Here is a 27,990-nt window from a genome sequence, read left to right as displayed (position 1 = left end):
AATTCGCCATTTTTTAAGAGTATCGCTCGCATTTTGTCCTAATCTTTGGTCTTTAATTAGCATTCACACGAATCTGTGGCATACTTTGTGCATTCCGTCATTCACTCATTAAAAGAAGAGACGTGTTGAAGAATATATTTTTAATTTACAAGAAGCTTAATATCTGGAATAACACAATTTTCAAGTGCATTATTTATTTTTATTTGCTTCATAATACTTATGATTTGCCATACAAATGGAAGGGTATATATATATATATTCCGTGTATTTAGATAAACAACAAATAAGTGTATATGTAAAATAGAAAGTTGAATGTGAAAAATGTGTGGAAGAGAAGAAGTCGACAAGGCAAAGAAATTGTGATGTCACTATTGGGCCTCAATAGTTTCCGAGTTCTAGCATTTTATTTAACTTAATTTGCAAGTAATTGTGTTGGGAAGTTTTGTTCATTCAATATTGAAGCAAATTTGTATTCGTACCTTTGCGTATTTTAATCTTTGCACTGTGGCGCTGTGTGTGAAATTATAGTTACAGTACTATTTTAATAGAAAGGAAAAACATAGATCATAATAAAATAACCTGTAAAGAAACGAATCAAAAAAAATAAAAAAAAGCTGCATATTTTCATTGCTTCCCGAGAATGACAAGAGAGCATTAAGTTTAGAAAGAGTATTCAAACAACTGCAAAGCGAAATACGAAGAAAAGAGAAAGAGAAGAGTTATAAAAAGAATGTTAATTATGCAGAGAAGAGAAAATTTACAAAAATAAATAAAAATAAACAAAAAAAAAAAAAAACGAGAATAAGCATATCATATTAATCATTTAATTAAAGTAACAATACGTCCAAATCTGATTCAAGAAGTTTTAGTAATAAAAAAGGAAACATTCCCTCCAATTACAACGAGATTCTTACATTTTAATGCGACGAGCGATCAATAACAAAAAATCATTACGATTCCGCCCACTACAGTTTACCACACCTATCACTATTAACTTGTTTTTTTTTTTGTTTAATAATGCTAATTTAAATATCAGCGAGGGAAATACTCACTGTCAACACGCAGAGTTCACAGGAATTTTTCGGCTTAAGTTTTAAATTTCTCTTCGTATTCATTCATCCATCAAAATATAAACCTTCCCTTTTGTGCCCGTCCATCAACAAAGCGATTACATAAAAGTAAAAAAAAAAAGAAAAAATCTTATCATCCCTAACGTATATGTGCGCTCGTATTAAGCATACTAAATATACACATTTATAAAGTTACCGTTTTGACATCACACACTACATTTTTAACTTCATAGTATACGTAACGAGCGATATCGCAGTCTTCATTAACATGTCACTCGATTCGGGAGCCGGCGGCTTGGCCAATTTACCTAAAAACGTAGATGAGTTGCGTTTAGAAGTGGAACGTTTAACACGCGAACTTGATCAGGCGACCAGTGAACGCGCACAGTCCGCCCAGTATGGTCTTTCTTTATTGGAGGAGAAGTCGGGTCTCGCACAAAAAGTGGAAGAATTGGAGACTTTATACGAGAATGCAAAACATGAGTTGGAAATAACACAAGAGGTTAGTACGAATTAATAAATAATTACTTAGTGTGAAAGCTGAAAAGAAGAAATGAATTGAAAAACCTCTCTTCGACCTAACAGGAATATCACCTAACCGAAAACCTGTAAAATGTCCATTAATTCAACTAAAGAATACATATAAATGTATAAGAGTTTTATATAAGATTGATAGCAGGATTCAAAAAATTTTTTCACATAAGTCTGAAAGCACGACGCCTTTTAAATTCTATTATTACGTTGCGACTTTACAACTGTGGATTCTCAATTAGCAAACCATAGATTCAGGTTCATCCGAATGCACGGAGTATTTTTTGCTCACATTCAAAATCCTACTGTAATTAATAAAGTGTACGTCTACACAGTTATTAGAAGGCTTGGCTCAGATCTGTTCAAATTAGGCTGAGTTTTAAACTAGCCATACGTAATAAGAGAATAAATGACGGCAAGTCGAATGCAAGAGTACATGGCTAAGCTCCCACTCCGCATATATATTTTGAAAGATGTGACGATATGTTTGGTATATGAGAAGCTTCATAATGTTTTCAATAGTGAAGGAAAAAGCATACGTATGGGTTTTTCTGCCTTGGCTAATTGCTGACGAAATCGTGTAAAGCCAACTTTTAATCAATTTTTATTTCGAAATTTTCACGCAATTTCCTCAATATCAATCAATTAAGTGTTTAGAGATATTTACAATTTCCGCTGAAGATACACAGACAAGAGTTTATTAGCTCTTCGAAGCACCAGACATAATACCTATAGGATGCAAACCCACAAAGTGTTTGAATTAAGAGTAAAATTCAAGTATTAATAAATAAAGATATATAGGTAAATATATTAAATATTATTGTTATGATTATTATTATTACAAATTTAGCCAGAGAATTCTAAGACTAAAGTCTCAAAGCAGTAGCATCTAAGGCTTTCGGTTTCATTAAAAACTTTATCGCACTTCGAGATTTGAACCCACGACCGTTGGAGTTGCTAGTCGAGACTTTTGCCTTCATATTGTTATCCTTTGAAATATTTCGCCATTCTAATTAGCGATTGTTATTGTGCTGTCGCTGTTAAGAGAGAATAAGCCGTTTGAAAGGAGTTGAATTGAATATTTGTGGAAAAGAAAGACTAAATTTGACTAAAATTTATTTTACACTTATCTATCATCAAACATTGTGCACTAAAGTATCACCGACAACAACACAAAGGAATTCTTTCTGTCAAGAGCTTTCAGGCGGTTACTGCTTTAAATAATTGCTTTTTAACTTGCTCAGTGTTTTGATGTAATAAAATAATGTCTTTCCTCTACTAGGTTTTCTAGGGGGGTATTCAAGTACATTTGGCCGAACTTTTGAAGAATTTCGATTTAGTTTGTTTTAATTTTTGTTTCGCTTTATTTTCTTTGAATTTTTCATGATAGTGTAGTGTCTATAATAGAAAGTTAAACGCAGATAGTTTATGAATTATAAGCGTTGCGGAAAGATAGCCTACAGTTATATTTTTTATACTGATCTCTCCGAAGGACGGTGGTATATCCAATCTATCAAAACGTTTGCAACACAGAGGAGGAAGATCCACGTGCAATCTAGATAAGCATCGAAATGCGAACCGATTAAGCATTTCCAGCTGCCCGTTTGCATAATACTTGTGGTAGTTATTCTCACGGTGACAAATCACCGTTTCCAATTTAATAAAAACATTGCAAGTTCATATGCATGTAGGTTAACATAGAAAATGCTCTCAAAAGCAATAAAGCAAATGGGTTTTTACTTATTTTTCGTAAACGACACGAGATACTTCGTTAGAAGTTTTCACATATATACCAGAGTGCATCCGTACAGATCTCTTCTGTTATTCAAAATGGAAAAATTCAACATTGCAGTGTCTTGAAATTCTATTTTATCTCTTCTTTTATTTTTTTTTTTTAGTTTTCTTGCTCCCATTTTTTTTTGCTTTGGAGGAAAATCGATGGTTTTCGGTGTTAACTGTTTCTGTAATTACGATGCATTGTTATTTTCTCGACCGATTAAGTCAGTAGTCTAAAAATAACATTCATAGTACAATACTATGTTACGAATATTAGCGGGTAACATTAACTTTGCTGATATTCCTTTCGAGGGGGGAGATAATGCGAGCGAGCTAGAGATAATTAAGCAAGCATATAAGAATATTTCAGTTTAGCTTCATATGTCTGCTCAGACATTTAATGTTTCTGGAACTATCAGGAATATATTTTTTTTGTGTAGAAAGTTCGCTGAGATTGGGTGTTGCGACTTCGACGTGAACACCATACATGTATACATTTATGTTTTTTTAATTTTTTTTATTTTATCTTCATTAGTCATACACTAGTTGTTACTAGCTGTCGTCGACGTAAAGAAAAACAAGTAAGAAATTTATATTCGATTGCCACCGAATTATTTCTACTCATCACCATTATTTTAAAAAAGACTGAAAGAGTAAATTCCACAGCCTTTAATGTCGGACGCGTGTGAATGAGTTTTTATAGGTTTGCCGAATAAAAGGGGATGTTTATACCGTGCGCGTGAAACAGATTTTTTTATTTTTGCGACCAGAGCGCAACAATTTGTAGCCAGAAGGACAGACGGACGGACAAACATATCTAGACCGATTCCGATTTGACCAATCGTATGTGTGTAAAGCTTCTTTCTGCGAGCTGCAAGTGGCGAATTTTTTTTTTTTTTGGTCAGATGCAGCAGGACCATACTCAGAATAGAGAAGCTGTTATCGTTGCGTTTGTTGTAGTAGTAGGGATGTCTTTGATCTCATTTCAGTCCCTATCCGCGGGCAAGAATTTCTAATGTTTTTGCCAAATTTGAATATCTGCTATAGGCATTATACAGGCAGACGGATAGACGAACAGGCTTAAATCGGTTTAGAATTTGATGCTGATCAAGAATACATGCAGTTTATGGGGTCTCTTAAGCGTTCTTCTGGGTGCTGCAAACATTTTGCCAAAATGAATACACACCTCATCTTTCAGTGATGAGTACACAAAAGCAAAAAAGACAAAAGAAGTGGAAGAAAACTTGGATTGCAGACTAATTACCTCATAATGAAATAATTCATTAATGCGATGATCATATCATGCTGTTAATAACGTTTTTACTTGTGCACATAAAAATATTCATGTTTACGTGTTCAGACTAATGCTGTTGTTAGCAATCGTTAAGGGTGAGATTCTGAGCCAACAAAAGTGATCTGTGCGTTAACTAGTACGTTCTATGATTTGTTTAGTTAGTGACAGTTCGCTCCAATCTGAATGATGCTAGCAGCTACTGGAAATGCGCCTCGACGCTCCTCAAAGCACATATTACAGCGGCAATCCGACACACGGCATGACGGTACAAATAAATTATTTCTAACATTCAGAAGACATTGATTTTATGTAAATTTTCTATAGATTAGTTCTAGTGCGCATTCAGCTTTAGAATTTACTTCTTTGTTCTAAAGGCTTTGGTTTAAAAGGCTAATAAAAAAGCTTCTCACTTACATTTTAAGTATATTTTATATAAAGAAAATTATATTCGAATAAGACCCATTAGTCACCATTAGCACGCTTGCCTTATTTAAATGCAAGGTAGAGCGATAGACATTCGATGTATTGGTGCCTTACCGTACGTCCATTTATTTAATTTGAATTCATCATCATTAGTCTAAAACTTTATAGAGAAGATCAAAACTTTTTCTTATTCCGCTTATCCTTCCTGTTTGTCATTTGTGTTATTTCTGCTTTGAATTCAGTTTTCAACAAAAGGATAACATATTTACCTTTCTGTGCCCGTATTTGTATGAACAAGGAAAAACGGAAATACCAATGTTTTCTATTAGTAACAAATTTCATTAATTAATCTGATAGCAAAGAATTATAAAGGAAAAAACAGATACATTGACCTGACTGCATGATATTTCAAAAAAGAAAAAAAAAACGTTTTAAATGGAATTAACACACACTGATTTTTTGCGGTCGCATTTTCAGAAAATCAAAAAAAAAGGCTTGAGTTATATGAATCGCCCGTCACGCTCAGCGGCAACTCCAGCGTATAAAGAACATAACATGAACATAAATGTAATGAGAATGTTTTTTTGAGTTGATTTTTTTTTTTTGTTTTTTGTTTTTTTTAAACTCGCACAATGGGCGGGAGGATATTAAATTTGTTAAATTTTCGTTGCGTATAAATGCATGCATCACACGGAACTTATATAATGCACATGATAGGGGTCGCCTAAGTAATGAATCGTTTTGAAATCTAACACAAATATTGTAGCAAATTTAAGTTATACCCACCATAACACCGTAAATGAAGCTTCAGAGACTCTATCGGGCATACATATTCTTGATCAGCGTGAAATTCTGAGTTAATATAGTCATGTCCGTCCGCCCGTCCTTGTGGTGTGCTTTGTTGGTATTCTCCTAGTTCCAAAAATAAAGATCTCGACTTCAAATGTGGTAGAAACATTGGAGGTTTCTGTACGCAGGTTGGTATTGAAAATGGGTCAAATTGGTCAGAGCAAAAGCGCGCAATGGAGCGTAAATTGAACGCATCTCATTTCTTTTTAACAAAAATTTGTGATACTTGGCTTGTTATTAATTAGAAGGCTGAAATTTTCCAAATTTACTTCTCGAAGCTCCCTACCCCTTATGGGCAAAAATGGACAACATCTGCCATGGCCACACAAAGTTACAAGTGACAGCGCGAATACTTTCTCGTTAATAATGCCAACGATATGGATATTAAATAAAAGAACTCGGAGAGCGGAATGCGAAAAACATAGCGGTGGGTAAGCGAGATTCGGCCCGCCGAATCTTACTTTCTTACTTGTTCTTTAATTTATTATGTTATTAGCCATCATTGTCAAGGACAGTTCGCCATCTTTTTTTCCCTTCTTATAGAAATACGGGGTTCGTAAAGTAACATTTGGTTCAAGGTGGCTTCTTGATAAGCTAAGTTTAGGGATTAATATTGCGATTCGAGTTGTACAAAGTCATCACGATTGGTACACTTCATGCTATCATGAAGAATCCATTTTTCGTCATCAAAAACGATTCTGGCAAGAGATATATCTCTACGAAATCTGGATAGCAATAAAGTGCAAATTGATCGACGAATATTTTTCTTCTTAGCTCAGATAATTGATGCGGTACTCATATTCCGTGGCTATATGCCTTTGCAATTTTGTATGTCGACCAAATGAACGTAAAGCTTCTCGATAATTCTTGTAAAGTTCATTTTGAATTAGCTTCCACTAGAAAGTTTTTACGTTCTGGTCGTGCGCTTGGCTGCCTGCAGAGAGGTCATAATTTCCAGTAGCAAATTTTCCGAACCAATGTTGACACTTGTCGATGTTCAACACATTTCCGCAGAGGTCGCAAATTTTGCTGTTACCGTTACATTACCTTCCGTCTAAAAATTAAAAAGTATGCAATAATAAACCTAATACTCAGAAGGTACGGACGCCGCCATAGTTGCAAATAAATACCGCTAATATGAATATATACGTATATGTATGTATATATTCTTGATTGGGTTGGGGCACTATCTAATTCCTATTTGTTTCGATGTCCGAAAATGGCCGTTAGTTTGCTTAATAATAATCCATATTATATTCCCGAATTGGGAAAAAATATATTTTCAAATATATATTCAAATATATATATATAGATATATAGAAGTGTAATACAATTAGACCACATGTATCTACGATATGTCCTATATCGTAGGGCGCATATTTATCAATAGACGACGCGATATGTGATAATTTCATGTTTTGTAAGTTGTGTGTGTGATGGTAGTAAAAAATTTGCCCCCCGCTTACAACAACAACAAGTTTTGTCTTACTTTAAACTTAATTCCGTCCATAAATGGGAAATAAAAACTACATGAAATGTTCAGCAATAAAAAATCTGTAATCCTTTTTTAGCGTAAAAAGAGATTTTTAATTGAAATTATATATTGACACAAATGCACATATACATACGGTTTAATTGTATTGCCCTTGTGTCTTTGCGTAGTGGCTTTGTTTGTTTTCGGTGTCCGTGCATAGAACATTGTCTATTTTGTGGAGACCGGGCATGAATACATAATATATATGAACCCATATGTATGTATTTTGTTCATACATTCTCATGCATGCATACGTGCATAACAGTATGTATATTTGTAAACATTTAGATTTCAATATAATGATTATTGTTATAGTTACGCTGTGCTATGAATACAAGTGCATTCTGTAAATTTGTATAGATTGAATGTATATTAATTTTTTGGAAGGATGCGAGGGAATGCGCTTACATGTATTCGTAATGTATCGATGTGTTGCAGGAAAACAAAACTAAAACTTTTTGTTGCTCTCTTAATGAACGCACGCCCTTGTGTAATTCGCATATGCTTATCATTTCGTAATTACGTGTGAAACAACGGAAATTAAAATTTCATCTATCAGTACGAAAGTATGATTATGAAAAACGCATCTTTTTATGTCACTTGAACGTGCACAAGCATTCACGAAATCCCGCGAATTGAATGAAAATTAAAAAAATTTTACATCATATCATAAAACCATCCGAGATCTAAGGCAGGACGAAGGACGGACCGCATTTGTCTATCGACTGCTGTTTATACGCCTCGCATCACTTTGTTTAGATAGTGCTTCGATACGTTTGCAGGCATTACATTCTAAAAACCACGCTAATTGAGGCTTACAAGCCTGTAAAGCTGCCGCGGAGAAGAAAGTAATAATGGGCATGAGTAGCCGAATAGGCAAGAATAGCTATTATCAAGTCAGTTTTCGTGGGTTCGTCGTCAATGAGGTAGAGTTTACTTTGGCCGTAAATATATAGTAAGTGTTCATATGGTAAGGGCATAGAACTTATCGATTGGTCAACCATCTATTAGTCTTTCCTTCTATCTATTTCTTTGTTGTTTCTTCTTTTTGTCCTTTACCGCGTCACGCGTGTAGGAGATGTCGCGTAAGCGATATTTTAAAAAGAAACGCAAAAACATTATACTTAGCCACAGTACACCCATAAATACCCCATACCACTCTGCTGCGGATGTAATCGAAAAAGCAGTTGATTTCATTTGAGTTCGTCCTTGAGCTGAAACTCGCTAATGTGACAGTTTTCATTAAACCATCTCAAAAATTGCGGCTTATGAGGCGAAAGCAAGAAGGACAGACGGACAGACAAGTTTAGAACTATTCATAAAGTGATTTCGCAGTGATTCTGTCCTTCTGGGTATTGGAAAAATTTATTATATCCTTGCATCACAGGTTATGTAGGGGATTATCAATCTCTATAACGGGCATTAAACAGGTTAACTAAGGTCGGATAAACGTTCTTTACGTATGTATGTGTTGTTTTTTGCTGTCATAAGACTCGTAGCATTCCGTAGCGTGCGATCAAGGCTAACTGTACATGTAGTAGACTCTTATAATTAATATTGGCAGCAGAATAAACAAATATGGCTTGGAGGCTTATAGAATAAAATAGAAAAAAAAAAAAATATTGAGTTTAATTATTTTCATATATTTAAGGGGAGCGAAAAAAAGCAGGAAGAAACCTCTCTCACCACACAATTTCAATAAAAAACTTGTATATAAAAACGTATTTTCGAATTTTATAAAACTCAGATTTGAAAAGGCGACCGACCAATTACGTGATGTGTGCACCGGTACACATTTACACAATTAAAAAATATTTTATCTATAACGAAGATAACCTTACTTTATTTATATATAATTTGGGTTACTTTGTTTTGATAAGAAAGCGAAGCTAATTTTCCCTCTTCGTTTCCTTCTCAAGGGGCTGAATTTTACGGTTTATAAATTATAATATTTTCCGTTAATTTGCACTTGTTATTCATCTTACTCGTTGTTGTTGTTTTTGTTGTTGTTGGGTTGCTTATGTTACTTACACTATTAAAAAGTGAAAACTTGACAGCAGCTTTTGCAATTTTATTCGTTAACTAATTTCAATTACAGCAATTTTCCTATCACGAGCTTAGATACAGTAGAAGTATCTGACTTTGTCCAACATTCTGCCTTGCTTCTATCATTTCTCGCTGGCTATATAACAATCTGTAATGAACCTCAAGTTAAACGATTTACATTTCTTAAGGATATTCCTCTTCGTGTACCGTATCCCATATGGCGGCATATCGTTTGGGCGTCTCATCCTTAGTCGTTTTTCCACTCACCCATCTACGCAGTCATGCATTTAATTCAGGTACGAGCTACTAGCTGAGGAAACTCAACAATGTGGAAGATGAAAATTCAAGTGGTGTTAAGAATATTTTGAGGAGATTTGTAAAAAAAAATTTGGAACAAACTCAACACGCACAAGAAGATAGAATGACTAACAGGCTGCAATTTCTTTCTTGCTCTGCTGCCGCTATCATAATGAAGAAATTGGTTTTACAATTAAAATTCGCCTCAACGGCTCTGAAAAATCCCGATAATATCAATTTAACAATTCGTAGTAATAATATGTATGAGCGTTCTTAAAATTCAATCAGTTCACACTTACTTATCCATAAATATAATATATGCATATACATACATATATACATATATGTATATATATATATTAATATGTGTTTGTATGAAAATGGCCTTGATAAAGAGATTAAGAAAAGATATTTTAAATTCTATAAATAAAAGACCACTATTACAAAAATATAGTTTTATGTGTATGTGTTTTGCGTAAGATATGTATCAACATTGTTCATTGTTCTAACAAAATCAAGTTTTTATTTTCTCCCTTCTTCTTATGCTTATTCATTTCTCGCTTTATTTCATCGAAAGATATTCAAGATTATCGCGGAAAGTAATTCCAGACCGACCTTTCTTGTAATTACTGACGTCTCATTTTTGACATCAAAAACCACCACTCACCAGCACTCATGCTGTATGCGGATAGCTAGACAGATGACAGTGAATCAGTGTATCTACAGATAGACAGTGAATCAGTGTATCTACTGATTTTACATTTGTCTGACGAAATCTAAACATATTTCAGAATATTTGCAAGCATTCATCTTGATCATACCATTGTAACGAACCAATGGAATGCTATTCCTCTGGTCAACGTGAAAAATCTGCTAATTAAACACATGTCTGGTAGCTGCCGGAACGTTTCTCATTTCGCGAAGACTTACACCCGGAAAGACTAAGCCTATGGTACTTTAAAAAGTACCTGCAGAACATTTCAATAAAATATTGCATTTTTTTAAAACAACTAAACTAACCACACTTTTTTCCTTTATCTTCTTTGTACAGCTTCTTGTAAGATGAACGTATGCTCAGTTTGCTTTTTTCCTTTAAAAAACGAAACTTCAGAGACAATATGAAGTATATACATTCTTGATCAGCGCGAAATTCTGAATCGATTTAGCCACGGCTGCCCGTCTGTATATCTGTGTGGTGTGTGTTGTTGCCACCTGGTCGCAAAAATGAAGATGTCGACTTCAAAATTGGCCAAAATTGGCCGTTTTTTTTAAACAAAAATTTTTGGAAAAGAACCTGTAGCTCGCACTTTTTGAGATATTTTGATGAAATTTGGTACACTGATGAGTTTTGATCCAAGAACGAACGCTATTGAAAATGATTTGGATCGGGTGACTTTTTCGATTACTTCCCATATAAGTGTAGGCTAATGCAGAGTGTTTGCCGACACGACCTGGTTCGCTACAGTGTCCTTACTTGCCGCAATTTCATTCCGCTTACGATTAGCAGAAATTAGTTGATTTTTATTTTTTTCTTCTTACATTCCAAAGCATTCTTTAAAACGTTTGACTTCCGTTTTTCTAAATTTGTTTTAAAAATATATTTAAAATGACATTGAAAACGAGCTTAAACGTCCACAAAGTTGAAAAAACAAAATGGCAGATTACAGGCTGCGATCGTTTGTCTTTTCAGTTCCGATCAAGTTAATCAATTAAACGTTTCGAATCCCTTCAAATACAAAGCGTGATTTTTCATTGACAATATCGACGTGTTTCGATTGGAACTTTTCTTCGGATGATGATTTCCGCAAACGTGGATTCATAGTCCAACACATATTCATAAGACTTACGCCGTTTTCACTTCGGCGAGATTACGCACGGTGTAGCTTACAGATACAGGCTTACGCCTTAATACATTTAATTATCTCTTCTGTTATTTTTTTTGAAAACTTCTCAGAAAACTTCGCCATCTAGCAATTTAGTACGAACTGTATCATAGCGGGTACATTACATCTGTCAGATGGTTATAGCGCTTTGAAGTACTCATCGAAGATTCTAAAAAACCTAAATATCTTTGACTACAATATTTACTGAGCCATGTCCATGATTATGACTATGGTTCTAAAATTGTTCCTGCCACTCCACTGTAAATTAAGTCCAACACTCAGCTAAAGTGTTCGGTTGATCCGTTGACGCTTCCGAAATCATATCAGTGAGTTTTGCCTGGAATAAAGCCTAAGTACATACAGAAGAATATATCAGTTTTTGAACCCTATTAGACAGACGTTGATGCGGTGCAAAGGGTAATAACAAAAGAAAAAAAAAAAGCTGAATACAGTTTAAATTGTATGTATAAAAATGTGCAAAAATGATTTCAAAAATCTCTGTAATCTTCACAACGCGCAGAAATGCCTGCAAGTAGTTTAATGGAATAAAGAGGAAGTTAAAACGTTATAGGTGGGCAAGTCAGACTATTAAATAGCAAATATCATTACGTTTGACGTAACTTTTAGCCATGAAATGTCAAAAATAGTTCGTTGTTGCTTTGTTATGAATATCCTTGGTAAAAAATGGTTCTCAATCGATTGATATAATAAAAGTTTTCAAGTTCTTTTAGGTGTTTTGCAGATTTGCATATCCTGACCACAAGTGCTTTAGGACACAAATTCATTTTAAATTGGACTTAAAACGCCGAAAACAGGAAAACTATGTTTGATATCTTTGAAAACCGTTCGGGTTGCTAAACGATATTCGCCTTGGGAAATCCTTGCTTACTGGTATGGAAAGTACTGTACCGAGACTAATTAAGAAGAATGTGCGGACAGAAGCATCCAATCATCAACATGCTACTATTACTAGTGCTACTGCTATACAGAATTATTTTATGAACTATCTTTTATTTAATTTGTAGAGGAAATATGCAAAGTTTTTGACTTTATAGGAATATATTGGGCGCATAATGAAATTCTAAAGTTGTTGACGTAAATATCTTGTAAAGGTTAGTTGCTTGTGTTTGTGTATGTGTGTGTGTTTGTTTGAGAAAATATTTTCGAAAATATAATGTTCGCTGCATTACATCAACTTGAACTTGAGCCAAAATGCAACAAGAAATAAGAAAACAATCATAGCAACGACTTGAAATGCAAAAAAGAAAAAAAGAAAAAAGTTTTCTGTTTAGTTGCAGTAACAAACAGCAAAAGCAATCGACGACGACTACGACGACGACAGTGCACGCAAACATGCATAAAAGCATGTGCGTCGTGTGCACGTTTGTGCGGAATATGAAAATATTTAAGAGGAAACGGCCAAATAGGTCAATTATATGACGATTTTCTTTTTTTCTTATTTTTATTTCATTTGCTGTTGCTGCTGTAGAGCGGAAAACTTGAAACGACAATAAGTATACACTTTACCGGGTGTAGGGCACATTTGCAGCAATTCTATTTCTATATAATAAGGCATAGTGGATAGTCAAGTGGTTGGCGGCTGACTGCACAATTGGTTGTATGTTATTGTGTTGGCTGGTTGTTCCCATTACGGTTGTATTGTTTGCCTATTTATTGTGTGTGTGTGTGTGTGTGTGCGTGTCTATATATACATACAATATAATCGCAAGTGTGTGCATATACACATATGGATGGAACAAACGAATGAATGTGTTTAGTTGGATAGATGGATCCACATGGTTTGCGTTTGTAATTGTATGTATGCATACGTTTCCATGCCTGAGCACTTTTCAACGTTATATTGTTGCACTAAAGCGCTGCTGTTGTTTAAACTCTTTTCATGAGGCTGGCAATTGATGTTAAAATTGAAATGATTATTAGCTGCAAAATGATTTTTGCTCCATATTCGCAGCATGAAGCTATTTAGTCGACGATGAACAATTTTATTATATATGTGAGAGGAATAAGAAAAAATAAGTGGACTTGAGTTAATTTTATTCTTTTTTTCTTTTTTTAAATTTTGATAAAATAGAAAAATAAAAAATTGTATGAATATATATTATTTTAAAGTAAGAAAGAAAACTCATTTCACTTTTCACTTTTAAAATGTACTAAACATTAGTAAACATGCTTGCATAGGATAGAATCTCCCTCGCTATGGACTTGAAGTGAGTTATTGTTCATTTTTAAGTGGTTGCTTTTTGCTTCTAAGAAAGCCTTGTGTAAAAAACCTTTAAATAACGCAAACACGTGTGCCTTACTAACGTAAGAACACTCGAGGTGATTCATAAGTAACGGTACACGCATTAAAATCTATACACAGTACCTGGGTATGTGTTATGTGCTCATAAAATCGGATAATCGATACGCATCATCAAAGGATGAGGGGTGTATGCATGCATTATATATATATATATACATTTGTATATACATTTTTGATCAGCATCAAATTCTGAATCGATTTAAGCATGTCCGTCTGTCCGTCTATGTAATGTGTGTTGTAAACATTCTCCTGGCAGAAACATTGTTCGACTGTCCGTCTGTGTAATGTCTATTGCAAACATTCTCTTGGCCGTAAAAATGTCGACTATCGACTTCAAATTTTGGCAAAAACATTGAAAGTTCTTGCACGCACGTTAGTATTGTAAATGGACCAAATCGGCCGACGGATACGCCTGCAGTACTACATACACAAAGGAAACGTTTATTATTGTATGGGTGATACTGTAGCACGTCCTATAAAATGCAATAAATTGGCCAAGCCAGCAAGCTTCAAACACCCTGTAAAGTGTATGGATTCCTGGAGAGTTCCATATTTAGAATGCACTTGAGCATGCCCGTCTGTCCATCTGCACAACTGTAGTATTTGTGATAAACATTCTTCCGTTCGTAAAAATGACGGCAAGTAGAAGACGTCTATGTGAGTCGGCTTGTGCAGATAAATAAAAATGTGTAACGATTCACCGTTTTGGGGCTCAAGTCTTCAATTAATTACAGTCCGAAGCCAAAGTTTAGCAGGCTTTAGTTAAAGGATTCAATTCAAAGGAATCCACGGGCGACCTTATCTTAGGTTTTAAACAAAATCGACTATGGTTTGCTGATATAGGGCAACAGCCACAAATATCCTGGGAGCAGTTTATCATTAAGTGAGCAGAGCCACCATATATGCCTTCCGAACGATACTCATGAACAATATCATTGTCGTTCAGCACCACAAAGAAGAATTTATGGCGAATTTCGTCTTCAGAGAACTAATCACAGAAAAAACTCACTGTTAGAAAAATAAGGGTTGGTATCTCCTTTTTACAGGCGGTTCTAAAAGTGACTCTCTATCTGCTGCGAATCTAATAGTTGATGTCACAGGAGAAGTCCAAGTTAATTATATTCTGCACGAAAGCGCATCAACCTTTACTATCGAGGATAGACCTATTCTTCATGCCACAAACAAACCTTGTTCCCAAAACTAACTACAAATTGGCTATCATCGCAGGCAGTTTGTGCGTCATAAAACCTATTTGTAATCCTTTAAATTTCAACAAAATAGTCACACTATTGCCACTTACGGAAACAAAATTAAATCTTTTTTTGGGTACCAAGTCAGCCTCTTGGGAAATTAGTGAGAACACCTTTCACCCAAATCCGCAGCTTCGGCAACTTTTATTATTGAAAAGTTTGGTCTTCAAAAGTATATAAGAAAAACAGTCAGAAGGAAAATTGATGAAAAAACTCGAGCAGTCCTCACCGCTTGCATGTTAATCGTAATCACATTTAATCAAGGTCGAAAACATCAAAACATTTGCGAGAACGCGCTTATGCCATATAATTGCAGTATATCAAAGAATCCTTAAGAAATCTACTTCTCCAATTTGGCCAAATTATAAATCTCACAAAATCTTTCCTCTTATTCGAGGACTCGTTTTCGAATGGTCTGATCACGTGAATGTCTTGAAATTATCTGGAATATTTAATATCAATAAAATATGTGACTAGGCTAGCCATTTGGTTTACCTTTTAAAAAAAAAGAGCCGGTTGTCTTTGTTGCTAATGCCCATCCAGCTGTTGTAGTCCCAGACTTTATATGCGACCTAAATATGTTATAACAATAATGGTAAATGCTACGGAAATCCCAAAACCAGTTCCTGCTAACTAATTGATATTCCCAAATAATAAATTCCCTAGGGAGGGAAAGCCCAAGTACGCATTCGCGGCGCGTACTGCAACTGCCGGCCGAAGAAAACGATTAGCGGAAAACCAGGTTAACGTATTAAAAGTGAAGCCATGAACTTAAGTAAGTAATATGCTTGTAAAAATGTATATAAATAGAATATTTGCGGAAAGCAGACTTAGGCGGACAAGAACATTTGAGTCGAAAAAGAATATTAGAGTTCAGAAGTCGAGAGTATTGCCAAAGTAAAATGTAAATAATCCTACCCTTAAACAAATTGTTTGTAAATAAGAGAGTCTTGTGGTGAAAACGTGATATTCTTAAAAAGAATATCCACGATCCAGTGATACGAACAGTAACCGAGAAAAGCGAGTTTCATAACAATATTTTCTTTTTTTATTTCTGAAGCGTGGGATGCGTTTACATAACTAAGAAAGCTTTAAAGACATTCGCGTCTTTCGTGGCAGGTATAAAAGATTCGACCAGTGCCTATTATAATTTTCTTACTCACTTCTCTATTGCTATCCGAAATACATTATTTTGGCCACCACAAAGGTTTCTAACATTTTATTATGTGGTTGCATAATAAAGCCCGAACAATATCTTTCGCAATCAGGTTTGCGCTCACAAGTCTGTCACACGTACAGAACGTCTTAGCTTAGTTAATTCAAGGTTGTTAGGTTGTGTACAAAATGTAATGACAATGTTATAATTGAAAGAGAAAATGCGTATCGCGCTCGTTGCACTTGGCATTTCAATTCCGAGAAGTAAATCTATTCTGCAATTGTTTTGATATATCTTTTAAATTCTCGCCGTTCTGGTCAAACAATCACTGATGACGTTGATCAGATCAACGCTCTAATTAACTCCGAACGGCATTTGTGTACGCTTGCAGAGTTCAAAGGTAATGTCAGCGGCGATTTGTTTCCTACAATTTTACTGAAGCTTAGAACCGGTAGAGACAGTTGAGTTTCTCTACGAATTTTGCTCACGTATTTGTGCATAGAAGTATGACTCACAGTTCAAACTGGAAGCGCAATAATGGACATAAATTAAATAAGCTAAAACATGGTAGACTATTGTTGAACACGCTACGCCAATTGAAATTCTTCATCTGTTATGATCATAAAAAGTTGAAGTTGGACCTGGCCAAATAAACTGTAAATTGTAAAATAAATATCAAAATGCCATGAAATTCTGACACGTATTGTTTGAAGATTGCCTCTATCTGTCTATGTAACAACCATGCTAAATATTTTGTGAATAATGTGCTATTTATAGAAAGTAAAATTTTATTTTCCTCAGGCTTGCTGCTATTTGTGCCTATCATCCAACTATGCAGGGTTGCTATTCTGCTTACATATGCAGGCTTACTGATTGTGGGAAAGATTATATGGAAAGTCGTTTGAGAAACAAATTAATGTGACCCTAATTTAGTGCATTTAATTCATATTTTACATCGCTATTCTGGATCAATTTTTATCATTAAATACTAAAAATTAAACCTAATGGCAGTTTCGCTTACCATTTGTAAGAACGTGTCCAATTTAAGTTTTCCATATTTATTTGGTTTTAGTGCAACAAAATATGGAAAAATTTTAGATCAATCGATTGTTGCATATAACGTCACAAATTTAATATTGCTCTACCACAGTTGCTGTAAGGTACTCCCTCTAGGAAGATTCATTGGTATGCATCAGCTGTAATTAAAAGCAAGTCATTGCAATAAAACTTCAAAAGAACGGGAAAGAAATTAATAGATGGAATTGTATAATTTGACAAGCGTAATTAATAGAATGAACGAACTCACGGTCGAGCGGATGCGCGGACTACAGTTTGTATAGAACTCTTAAGTTGGCCAAGTAATATGTAATTGTAAAAAAATTGTATACATCCTTCGTAGTGAGCATATATTTGTGACATATATATATATATATATATATATTTTTTTTTTTTTTTTTTTTTTTTTTTTGATACGACCAATCATTCAGTGGTTGTGCTATATTTAGTGAGGGCCACAAAGAAGTGAGGAAAGAAAAAGAGGTAAGGAGGTTGTGGTCGCAACCTAGTGGGTGTGCACCCAATAGGCAAGTACTATGCATTTACCAACTGAGCACTCACATTAGCGACGGCCAAAGTAGACTTTACCGCGCTTGAGATTTGAATCTGACTAATTGTACGTTTTAGAAAATAATGCTACCAAGATTAAGATTTACATCAGTATCTCTTATCAATAGTAAATTATGGATTTTCCTCTTATGCGGGCTAACGACGTCCTTTGATAAATAGCCCCCAAATTTCAATTTTCTAATGCGAACCCAATAATAGACATGCAACCCTTTGACGCTAAGCATTAAGAGGAAATGATAAGCGGACACACAGGCACAATGACGCACAGACCGACAGGCTGAGAGGTGCGCAAAGTTTTTTCTTTTAAGAGAGTTCTCCTGGCGGAACGAGGCAAGGTTCAGCCTCTTCTTCCCAGCCATACTTTCACCTTGTTCGAATTTATCTTGCAAAATTTGAAATTTTGGCAGTCTTCAAAACATCATTATTTCTATCTGAGCTAACAAACGTGATAAAGTGTTCTTTTTAATTATTTATGGGCTGGGGCTTTTAAAAGTGAAACGCTAAGCTGCCGTATGCGGCCCTAGAGTTTAAAATGCATTATCTCTATATATCAAGCGGATATGTCGGCAATTTGTACATGTATCACGGAATGCTTGGGAAGACAAATACAAGTGGCTTGATAAGGTCAATCCTGACTAAAATTATTTATGGGAAAAAAAGAAACCAAACCAGCCCGTAAGCCCGTCTCCCATCAACAAATATGTAAAAATAAAGTCGATCATTCAGCTTAATGTTTGTTTGTACACATTTACTATGTTATATAGAATGTATGTTATGTTTACTTATAATAATGTTTTCCGTTTTGCTTTTAGACGTGCACTCATGCAAAATATTTTCGTATGTTTGTATATCAATCCACACAATGAAATGTTATGAAACCATTATGCTTCTTCTTGCAGTCAATTAAACAATCAACAAAGCAATGATTATTTTTATTTTTAAATGGGAATAAGTCAATTTTTCCGGTAATGTTCCGACATTCTATTCTTTTCACTTTTTAATAACAACAGAAATAAATATAAAGAGAAAGGAAGGAAAATTATGTTGAGTCAATTAATCGATATATTGGGATAGTTTCACCTGACGGATCATTCACCCTTCTTTTTTATCAGAATTTTAGGAAATTTTCGCCAAATTGTTAATTGGATCGGACAAAATTCCATGTACCTTTTCAGGCTGAATTATTTCAACCTTTCGATCGTTCGTGCCCAGCCATCGGAGGTTAAGTAGAATCGTAAGCTTAGTCTGGTCAATAATGGAGGTTTCAGTGCTTACCTCTGGACATTACAAATTGAATGACAAATTTAGCATATCTCCGAACTAGACACGACTGGCGAAGGTAGAAATCGTTCTTATTATTCAAGCAATCGCCGCTTTAGTAGTAAAATGGAAAACATTTTGTGTTGTTGTTTTTGTTGCATTTACCTATTGTTTCTCAATGTTTCTTTAGAATTAAATGAAACGACATCCGTTTCAAAATTATGGGGTATACATTACCATCGAATGAAGTTTCTCTCTCCTCTGTTTCTTTACGTTTCCATTACCTCGTGCTCGCGTTTGCTGCGCAGCGCGTACAATTAGTAACGAGAACGTTGTTAATTATGATTAAAACACAAAACGCAAATACTGAGAACTTGGGTATCGCGGAAAAGCTGTGTACAACGTTTTAAAAGGATGTGAGCGAAACTTAAAAGGATCTAAGCAAAGCAGAAAAGTGCTTTGACTCGGAAAAAGCAAAAAAAAGAAGACGGAAATTATGCTTATCACAATTTTATCAGGGAAACTGTCAAGTGTGAGAAATTTATTAGTTTCCTTTAAAAATAGGGAGAAATAAAAAAAGATTTCATATAATTATTGCACGTGGCTTCAAGAATTTACATTAATTTGGTTTCCATTTCGTTTCCGACATTTACCACAAAAATCAATCAAACATTTGTTGGTAGCCAGTAACGCAAGTATTCATATTAATGAAATGTTTACAGATATCTCTAGTAGTTTGACGTGAGCATTTGTAAGGAAAACCTCACGATACCCGCTGATATAAGCGTTATTTATGAGTGGAGCGAAGAATGAGACAATCCCTCTTTTGAGGCCCCACTAGAAGTGCAATGTCAAAATGATTTAAAATGTACGGCCAATAACCTCATTTTGGAGACCTATCATCAGCTCTAAGCGAATGGGTCCTTGGCCCCTGTGGAGCTTAAATTTAGACTACAAAGCTTTTAGCATTACTTCACGCGACCGCAGTCACACTTGCCTTTGAATGTACCATATAAAACCGGTTAACCAAATTCAGACTATTCATTCTCAAGGTATACATGCATCGGCGGATACAAACGATAGGGCCTGATCCATTCTCTCGACTACCACGAGTTGAGCGTATTTTAGAATCCAATATCCATAACATTAGTTTATTGAGAGAGGAAGCGCTCTTTTATAAGGAAAACAAAACTTCTTCCAATGCACCGCCAAGCTAACTATGAGCAAAACCTTAAACAAGTCAACAAGGATAACCTCGTGAAGATGAGAGTTTCCCCCCCAAAGCATAGTTTATCGTCCACGAAACGTTAAAAATAAGAAGCATCATTTCTTCATAGTCCAATATTGTAATTGAACGCGTTTGGGATTTAACCTAATTTGAGCGATGCATTTAAAGCAGCCGTATCAAAGTGGAAAAAAAACAGTCAGACATTTAGACGGAGTAAAATTATAGTCTTATTATAAAGAAAAGAGCGCGAGAGAGGAACGAAGCGCAGTAAATGCCCCCTAAAAAATCATGTCTGAAAAAACTAATCCACTTCTATTAACTCATTTACCGATCGAAAAGGATTTCCTACTACGATGTCGCGGAAGAAATCGTTTAGATTGATTTGAGACATGCTTCCCGTACAATGTTCGGCTAACCATGAAAATTCTCTAATTTTCAAAATTTGCAGTGAAGTGACGTAGTGTTAACAACTCTACTGTTCACTAATGAAATTTACAAAATATATGCGCAGTTTTGTTAAAATAACGCGAAACCAATGTTGAAAGATTAAATCTTTGTTAAGTGCATCAGTTTTTCAAGTTGCATTTTGCGAGTATTTGATTAATTGTCGAGATTGCCCGCTACAAAAATCCATGATACTTATTTATTGATTGATTGCCGAGAGTAGACGGATAGAGTGGACTTTTCTACTTGACATCAGTATCTATTTGTTGATGTGTTGGTGCTGCTGAACAATCGATACTCAAGTTAAAATCATAGCTGTTTCCTGCCCTCAAATGAGATCTCACCATCGGATAATCTAATTAAATTGTATATAAGACCTAGCTTAAGGTTAATAGTACGTTGGGAGACAATTTCCATTCTCATAACAAATGTCTATAAATACTGAATTACCTTTAATTAGGCGTCGACATGCGTTTAAAGTTGCTTTATTCTGCAACTAAAATATATTATGCCCATTATTCTGATGTACTATCGCGTAAACGAAAGCAAGCAAACCAACAAAAAAATAGCAATAAAAAAGCCAACAAAAAAAAAAAGGAACGAGTAACTGAAACTAAAATTCAACAATAGCTGTCAGTCAATCTACCCCCAAAAACTCGCCTGCTGATAAAGTACACCCTGCAGAGAATGCAGAGTTACGCTGCAAGCAAGTTGCGGGGCAAGCATTGATGTATACGGAGTTACATATAAATTCAAAGCTCCAAGGGCCAAGATTACTCATTATTATTCGTAGTCAATTCCGTAGGTAAGAGGGATGATGTTGAACAAAGTGGTAACGTTAAAGGCACTGTACCTATCGTTACGAAATGAAAGCAGCCTTCTAGTGCTGTTTGAGAAATCCGAAGTAGTATGAGAATGAGGTATGAGTAGTTGGGGCTTCGAACAACTGGTGTGTATAGCATTTTTATTGTAAGTATGCAATGAATGCGCTCTAAATAAACGAACAAATGACTGAACGAGTATACATTTGTACATAGCAGCATCTCTGAAACAACAACAATGGAATCCAACAACACAAATAAAGAAAAATTGAAAAAAAAAACAACGAAGAAAAAAATAACGAAAACAGATTGTTATTATTACTGTTGAAGCCAACCTAAAGGCGTTGTTGACACTGCCATCGAGTCAAGTGATAGCATCACAGCTCACTAGCACATCAAATCAGTCAAACAATCAAGCGAGCGCGCACAGGGCACAAAGAGGCAGACAGACAAACATTTGGTGAACTTTCGGGCAATTTTGTAAAAACTTTGTCGGAAGTTTTTTATGTTTGTTAATATAAGAGTAGAACGTTTGTAACAGGATATATCTCCACGAAAGTGTATGTTGGTGGACGCAAGCAGATTTATGAATTTCGAAAGACTTTTTTTTTTGCTTTTAATTCCGCGTTAATGAGTTGAGAGCGTAAAGCGAAATGTATGTGAAAGTATTTTCATATAGGCAAACCATTGACGAAGGATTTCGTTTAGATTAGGTTCGCAATAACACATTGATATAGGTATCAAATATCTCAAAATGTTTTCACATGTGTTCTTCATCAACGTGCATAGTGTAGCTTTGTCCTTCTATTTGCTGTAATCTGGGAAACTTGGAAGAATAATACTGATGTCAGACCTCTTGTTATCATTCTCACCAGTTCAAGTTCGTTTTCGATTTTCTAAAAAATCGAGCGATTTAAGTTTTTTCCCCAATTTAAGATTTTCAACATTTAAAACTTGAAGGCTTAAAGTATTACTTTTTAAAATGCTTGCCTCACCTTCAAAAACCATTTAGATAACCCATGCGGGATAGTTATATTTTTAAAACAAATCATATACAGTTACAGTGGATTATGTGAACATCTACTTTAGAGAAGGCGTTTATAAAAGAGCTTCTGTCACAATATATAAGATATGTAGCGATCAATATACGATATTTATCGAAGGAATCGTTCTTTAATCCATTCTGCAATCGAACATTCTTATGGCGGATATTAAAATATCGCTCCAAGACGAATCTAATATCTTTCCTCTTGGTTTTAATTATTTTTCTTTCTTTTTTTTCGATAAACGCAAGCTATGTATGTTCTCTAACAACATGTGCATACGGATTTACAGAGTAAATGGCTTCGTTAGCTGGAGTGAAATAGAAGTTATTTAATTTGAAATGAAGGAAGATAGCTTAGGAAAGGGAAAAAGTTTAAAATTTTTTAAAATTTATTTGTTCACTCTATTGCAGGCACTTACTAAATATCAAACATCTCAGAAAGTCACCACAAAAACTGGCATTGAACAAGAAGAGACTTTGCTGAATGAGTCGGCCGCTCGTGAAACGTCTCTTAACCTGCAAATACTTGATTTAGAAAACGAAGTGAAACAGCTGCGTCACGAACTTGAACGCGTACGCAATGAACGCGATCGCATGCTGCAAGAGAATTCAGATATTGGCCGGGACAAATCGGATAATGAAGCTGAAAGACTACGACTTAAGGCCGAGTTGAAAGAGTTAAAATTTCGTGAGACGCGCATGTTAACCGAATATTCAGAATTAGAAGAAGAGAATATATCACTGCAAAAGCAAGTGTCCAGCCTAAGAAGTTCCCAGGTAAAATCATTAATTCATTTTTGCATGAAACTTGTACCGAGATTGAAACGCTTTATACGAATGATTACAGGTTGAATTTGAAGGTGCTAAACATGAGATACGGCGTTTAACGGAGGAGTTGGAGCTATTAAATCAGCAGGTCGATGAATTAGCTAATTTAAGGAAAATTGCCGAAAAACAAATGGAAGAAGCTTTGGAAGCTTTGCAAGTAATTGACTTTTTTCTCTTCACTTAATGAATAATCCTACATTTTCTGTAATTTTTGTTAAGGGTGAACGTGAAGCTAAATATGCTCTTAAAAAAGAATTTGACAGTCACCTGAATCGTGAGTCGATGTACCATATTAGCAACTTAGCTTACAATATACGCAATAATATTGATGACAACACTAGTGCTAACAGCGACGGTGAAGAGGAAAACCTCGCTTTGAAGCGTATCGAGGCCGATTTAACAACTGAATTAAAGTCCCCGGACGGTACCAAGTGCGATTTGTTTTCCGAAATCCATTTGAACGAATTAAAGAAATTAGAAAAGCAATTGGAATCGATGGAAAATGAAAAAACTAATTTAACCGCCAACCTGCGAGAAGCTCAATCTAATTTGGACCGGTCTCAAAATGAACTGCAAAATTTTATGGCTCGTTTAGCTGTATTAACCGCGCATGTCGATTCATTGGTCCAATTAAAGAAACAATACGATAATAGGGAGGATCCTCAGGAAGCAATTAAACGTCAGCAGAACGAAGAGAATCTTAAACAAAAGCTGCGCGATTGTCTTGGCCAATATATAAATTGGTTCACTTTAGCATCTAAAGAAATTGATGGTCTCAAAACTGATTTGACTGAATTACAGAAAGGTCTTAATTACACAGATGCCATGACATCGCTGCGTAATGAAGTCTCAAATTTGAAAAATAAACTATTATCCACAGAACAGAAATCGCTCGATCTACGGAGCGATGTCCAAACATTGACAAATATTTCACGTAATGCTGGCCAAAGTTTAGGCTCAGCACGGTCGACGTTGGTTGCATTGAGCGATGATTTGGCCCAATTATACCATTTAGTGTGTACGGTTAATGGTGAGATGCCCGCCAGAGTTCTATTGGACCATAAAAGCGATGATATGAGGTATAATTTTTATTAATCTACAGTTGCCATCATTTTTAATATTTGCATAAATTTTGTGTTGTCACTATCCCCGCCTCGAATATGAGATATGAACAGGAACTTTTGTACCGTTTACAATATTAGCACTTTAAGCGACCTATGAGTTCTTTCAGCTTTAGAACCAATCAAAACTTTTCTAAAAATTTGCAAGTATTTCTGCAAAAAGTTGTCGTTATTAGTTAAGGATTTTATTGCATAAATTGCATCATATCTCCTTGAAAGGCAGGTTTAATTGGCTAATCAAAAAAAAAAAAAAAAAAAAATATGTAGGAATTTTGCAAACTTATCTCTACGGGTGGGAGGCGCTGAAAATGCAGATTACGCTTTTTAAGCTTTTTTTAATTAAAATTTATACAATTTTTAGCTTTGAAAATGATTCACTGACTGCTATACAATCACAGTTTAAGTCGGACGTTTTCATAGCGCGACCGCAAATTGTTGAGGATCTGCAAGGTCTGGCTGACTCGGTAGAAATCAAGAAATATGTTGATACTGTCAATGATCAGATTAAATATTTAAAGACTGCTGTAGAGCATACAATTGAACTGAATAAGAACAAAGTTCGCGGCAATGTTAGTGAAGGTAAGTTATACGCACCAGCAAAAAAATATCTCATATAATTATGAAAATTAAATTTCCTTCTCCTAGATGATAAGTATAATCGCGAAGAAATTGAAGAATTGCAAGAGCAAATTATTAAACTGAAGAGTCTCTTGTCTACCAAACGTGAACAAATAGCAACGTTGCGCACAGTTCTGAAGTCAAATAAACAAACGGCGGAAGTGGCTCTCACAAATCTCAAATCCAAGTACGAAAACGAGAAAATGGTTGTCAGTGAGACAATGTCTAAATTAAGGAACGAGTTGAAGATACTTAAAGAAGACGCTGCAACCTTTTCAAGTGAGATTTATAAAAAAATTTTCCTAACGCCTTCTAAGTGAATACTTATCATTCTTTTATTTATAGGTTTACGCGCAATGTTTGCCGCGCGCTGTGAAGAATATGTCACTCAAGTGGATGACCTTAATCGGCAATTAGAGGCGGCTGAAGAAGAGAAAAAGACTCTGAATCAATTGCTTCGGTTGGCCGTACAGCAAAAACTGAATTTAACGCAAAAGTTGGAAGAAATCGAAATGGATAGGTGGGTTAATTTGTATTCTTCTTCTTTTTCTTTTAACACTACTGTTCGTTTACATTTCTTCATTAAACAAAAAATCATAAAGTTTCTTAGATTTCTGTCATAAAGTATCGACATTTTTAAAACGTTTGTCCGTCTGTACGTCGATCCATTTTAACGTCCACCGCAGTTGTTTTCAAAGATAGCAAAGTGAACAGTTTTAAATACAGAGAAAGATCTTCAACTTTTAGTTAAAATGAACAGTCTTAGTCCACCTCTGTAATACTAATGATCTCTTTCGTGTCATTTATTAATCGATATTTACACAAAAGTTGTAACAACGACAAGTCTTTCCCTAAATATAGTATCGATAGATGCTATTGGCTCTAAGTTATTACAATCCCAGAATAGATGTGAAGACTTGGCTCAAACGATTCCAATCAAGAATGTATTGTCCTTTATGTAATGTCTAATGGATAGTTCTGAAGAAATAAAGCTACGGCCACTGAAGTGGGTACCAAATTGCTTTAAAATTAGGAAGCGGCTAAACTGTTTAAATAATAGCTATACAGAAACAAAGGTTTCTCTTTTGGTATGTTTCTCATGGTTGACGGGGTTGGCAATAAAAATATCTTGCAGTCATTTAATGTTTGATCAATTTATGCTTCCTTGCAGAGAGATGCGGCATGCGCGTCGTCCAATGCCAGCGCAACGAGGCACCGGCGGTAAATCGTCACTCTCATCGAGGCCATCGGCACGAAACGCAGCGAGTAACAATCAAAATACCTTCTAACATAAAATCAGCGTACAGCGTAAGCTTCTAGCTTTAGTGTATACATTGCTTAAGTTGTAAATCATAAAAAAAAACCCTAAAAAAAGAAATTTATATTTATTTTATTTTTTAATCTGAGGTATTACGTTGGTTTCTGGGTATCAGTATAAGTATTCAAAATTTGCTAAAACATACAGTTTATAGTTTACTATTAGATGAAAATTTTGTTTACCGGATCATAGCGTATGAATGGGCAATGAAAAGGCTTTTATTTTTGTGTTAAAAATTTACCTAAACCTGTTGTTTCTATTTAATTATTTATTATAAAAAAAAAAAAAATTATTATTGTGTTTGTGAATAATTAATTTAAAGTTGAAAGGAAAGTATTTTTTGGCTTCGTATTATTATTGAAAAAGAAATCATTATAATAATAACAATGATAATAGTAAAAATATGGAAATAATATAAAACGGTTTGTTACTTAAACGTATGCTTAAGTCTATTCGTTACGAATCGAAATGCAAGGGAAACGGGTGGGATAATGAATACAAGAATGTATGTTAAAAAGTCATCACTATTTTATTTAATTAGAATAAATAATAAATAATGTATTAAAATCATAAGTTTAAAAAATATGGGTTTGTGAAATGAATTTTCTTAAAATAAAAGAAATAGAAAAAGCTAATAACTAACGTGTGAATTCAAAAATCTCTTGAAAAAATTTTTATACTAGTTATTTTTAAATTTATTAGAAAGATTGAATATACTTTTCTTCTTCTTTTTCAAAATTGTCAAATTTAACCAAAAAGTTGTAGAAAACCGTTTTGTCAAAACAAGTAACAGTATCACTATTTTATGTGCATTAGAGTAGCTAACCAAGTGTGTGCATAGAAAATAAATTATATGAATTACTCCGACTTTTTTATAATTTAATAAACAGACTTAGAGTATACATTAATTAGTCAGATAAAATATTTGAAAGAAAACCAAAAAAAAAAAAAAAAAAAAGACAGCATAAAGCTGACAGGTGGTCGAAAATTCTCGAGGGCACAAAATTAAAAAATAACGTTGCAGAAATGACTGTTAGGCCGTTTGTAAAGTTACTCTTACATCCTCTTACAGTTTGAAAGCATATTAATTTCATTGTTTCCTAAATAGGCGCCAACGACTTCTATAATTGACAGTCAACTTTATTGGAAATTAGTGTTATTTAATATAAAGGAAAGTAAGGACAGAATGCCTGTACATGAACCCAAAGTTAAAAATATGCATAAGACTTTTCGTGAAAAATGGCGATTT

At 34.6% G+C, this 27,990-nt stretch overlaps 1 protein-coding gene across 1 annotated transcript; it reads left to right on the top strand.

Annotated features, from left to right (window-relative positions):
* Positions 1 to 34: 34 nt before the first annotated feature.
* LOC119632763 (protein bicaudal D) lies at positions 35 to 27,699 on the top strand. Its single transcript, XM_038025828.1, has 8 exons — positions 35 to 1,572; positions 23,268 to 23,633; positions 23,704 to 23,841; positions 23,904 to 24,763; positions 25,167 to 25,384; positions 25,451 to 25,702; positions 25,769 to 25,943; positions 26,595 to 27,699. The coding sequence occupies exons 1-8, from the start codon at positions 1,339 to 1,341 to the stop codon at positions 26,710 to 26,712; spliced, it is 2,361 nt and encodes a 786-aa protein (XP_037881756.1). The 5' UTR covers positions 35 to 1,338; the 3' UTR covers positions 26,713 to 27,699.
* Positions 27,700 to 27,990: the final 291 nt, after the last annotated feature.

Source organism: Glossina fuscipes, unplaced genomic scaffold (assembly GCF_014805625.2).
Source record: "Glossina fuscipes isolate IAEA_lab_2018 unplaced genomic scaffold, Yale_Gfus_2 2, whole genome shotgun sequence".
In the NCBI taxonomy this organism is placed as follows: domain Eukaryota; kingdom Metazoa; phylum Arthropoda; class Insecta; order Diptera; family Glossinidae; genus Glossina; species Glossina fuscipes.
Note: the sequence above shows the minus strand (reverse complement) of the source record. Positions and strands in the feature narration are given on the sequence as shown.

Excerpts from the sequence above, each read along its gene's own strand:
- LOC119632763 (XM_038025828.1), top strand. The coding sequence starts at position 1,339 with ATGTCACTCGATTCGGGAGCCGGCGGCTTGGCCAATTTACCTAAAAAC. Across the intron at positions 25,385-25,450 it reads TCGCGGCAATGTTAGTGAAG|ATGATAAGTATAATCGCGAA; the intron begins GTAAGTTATACG and ends TCCTTCTCCTAG. Across the intron at positions 25,944-26,594 it reads GAAGAAATCGAAATGGATAG|AGAGATGCGGCATGCGCGTC; the intron begins GTGGGTTAATTT and ends GCTTCCTTGCAG.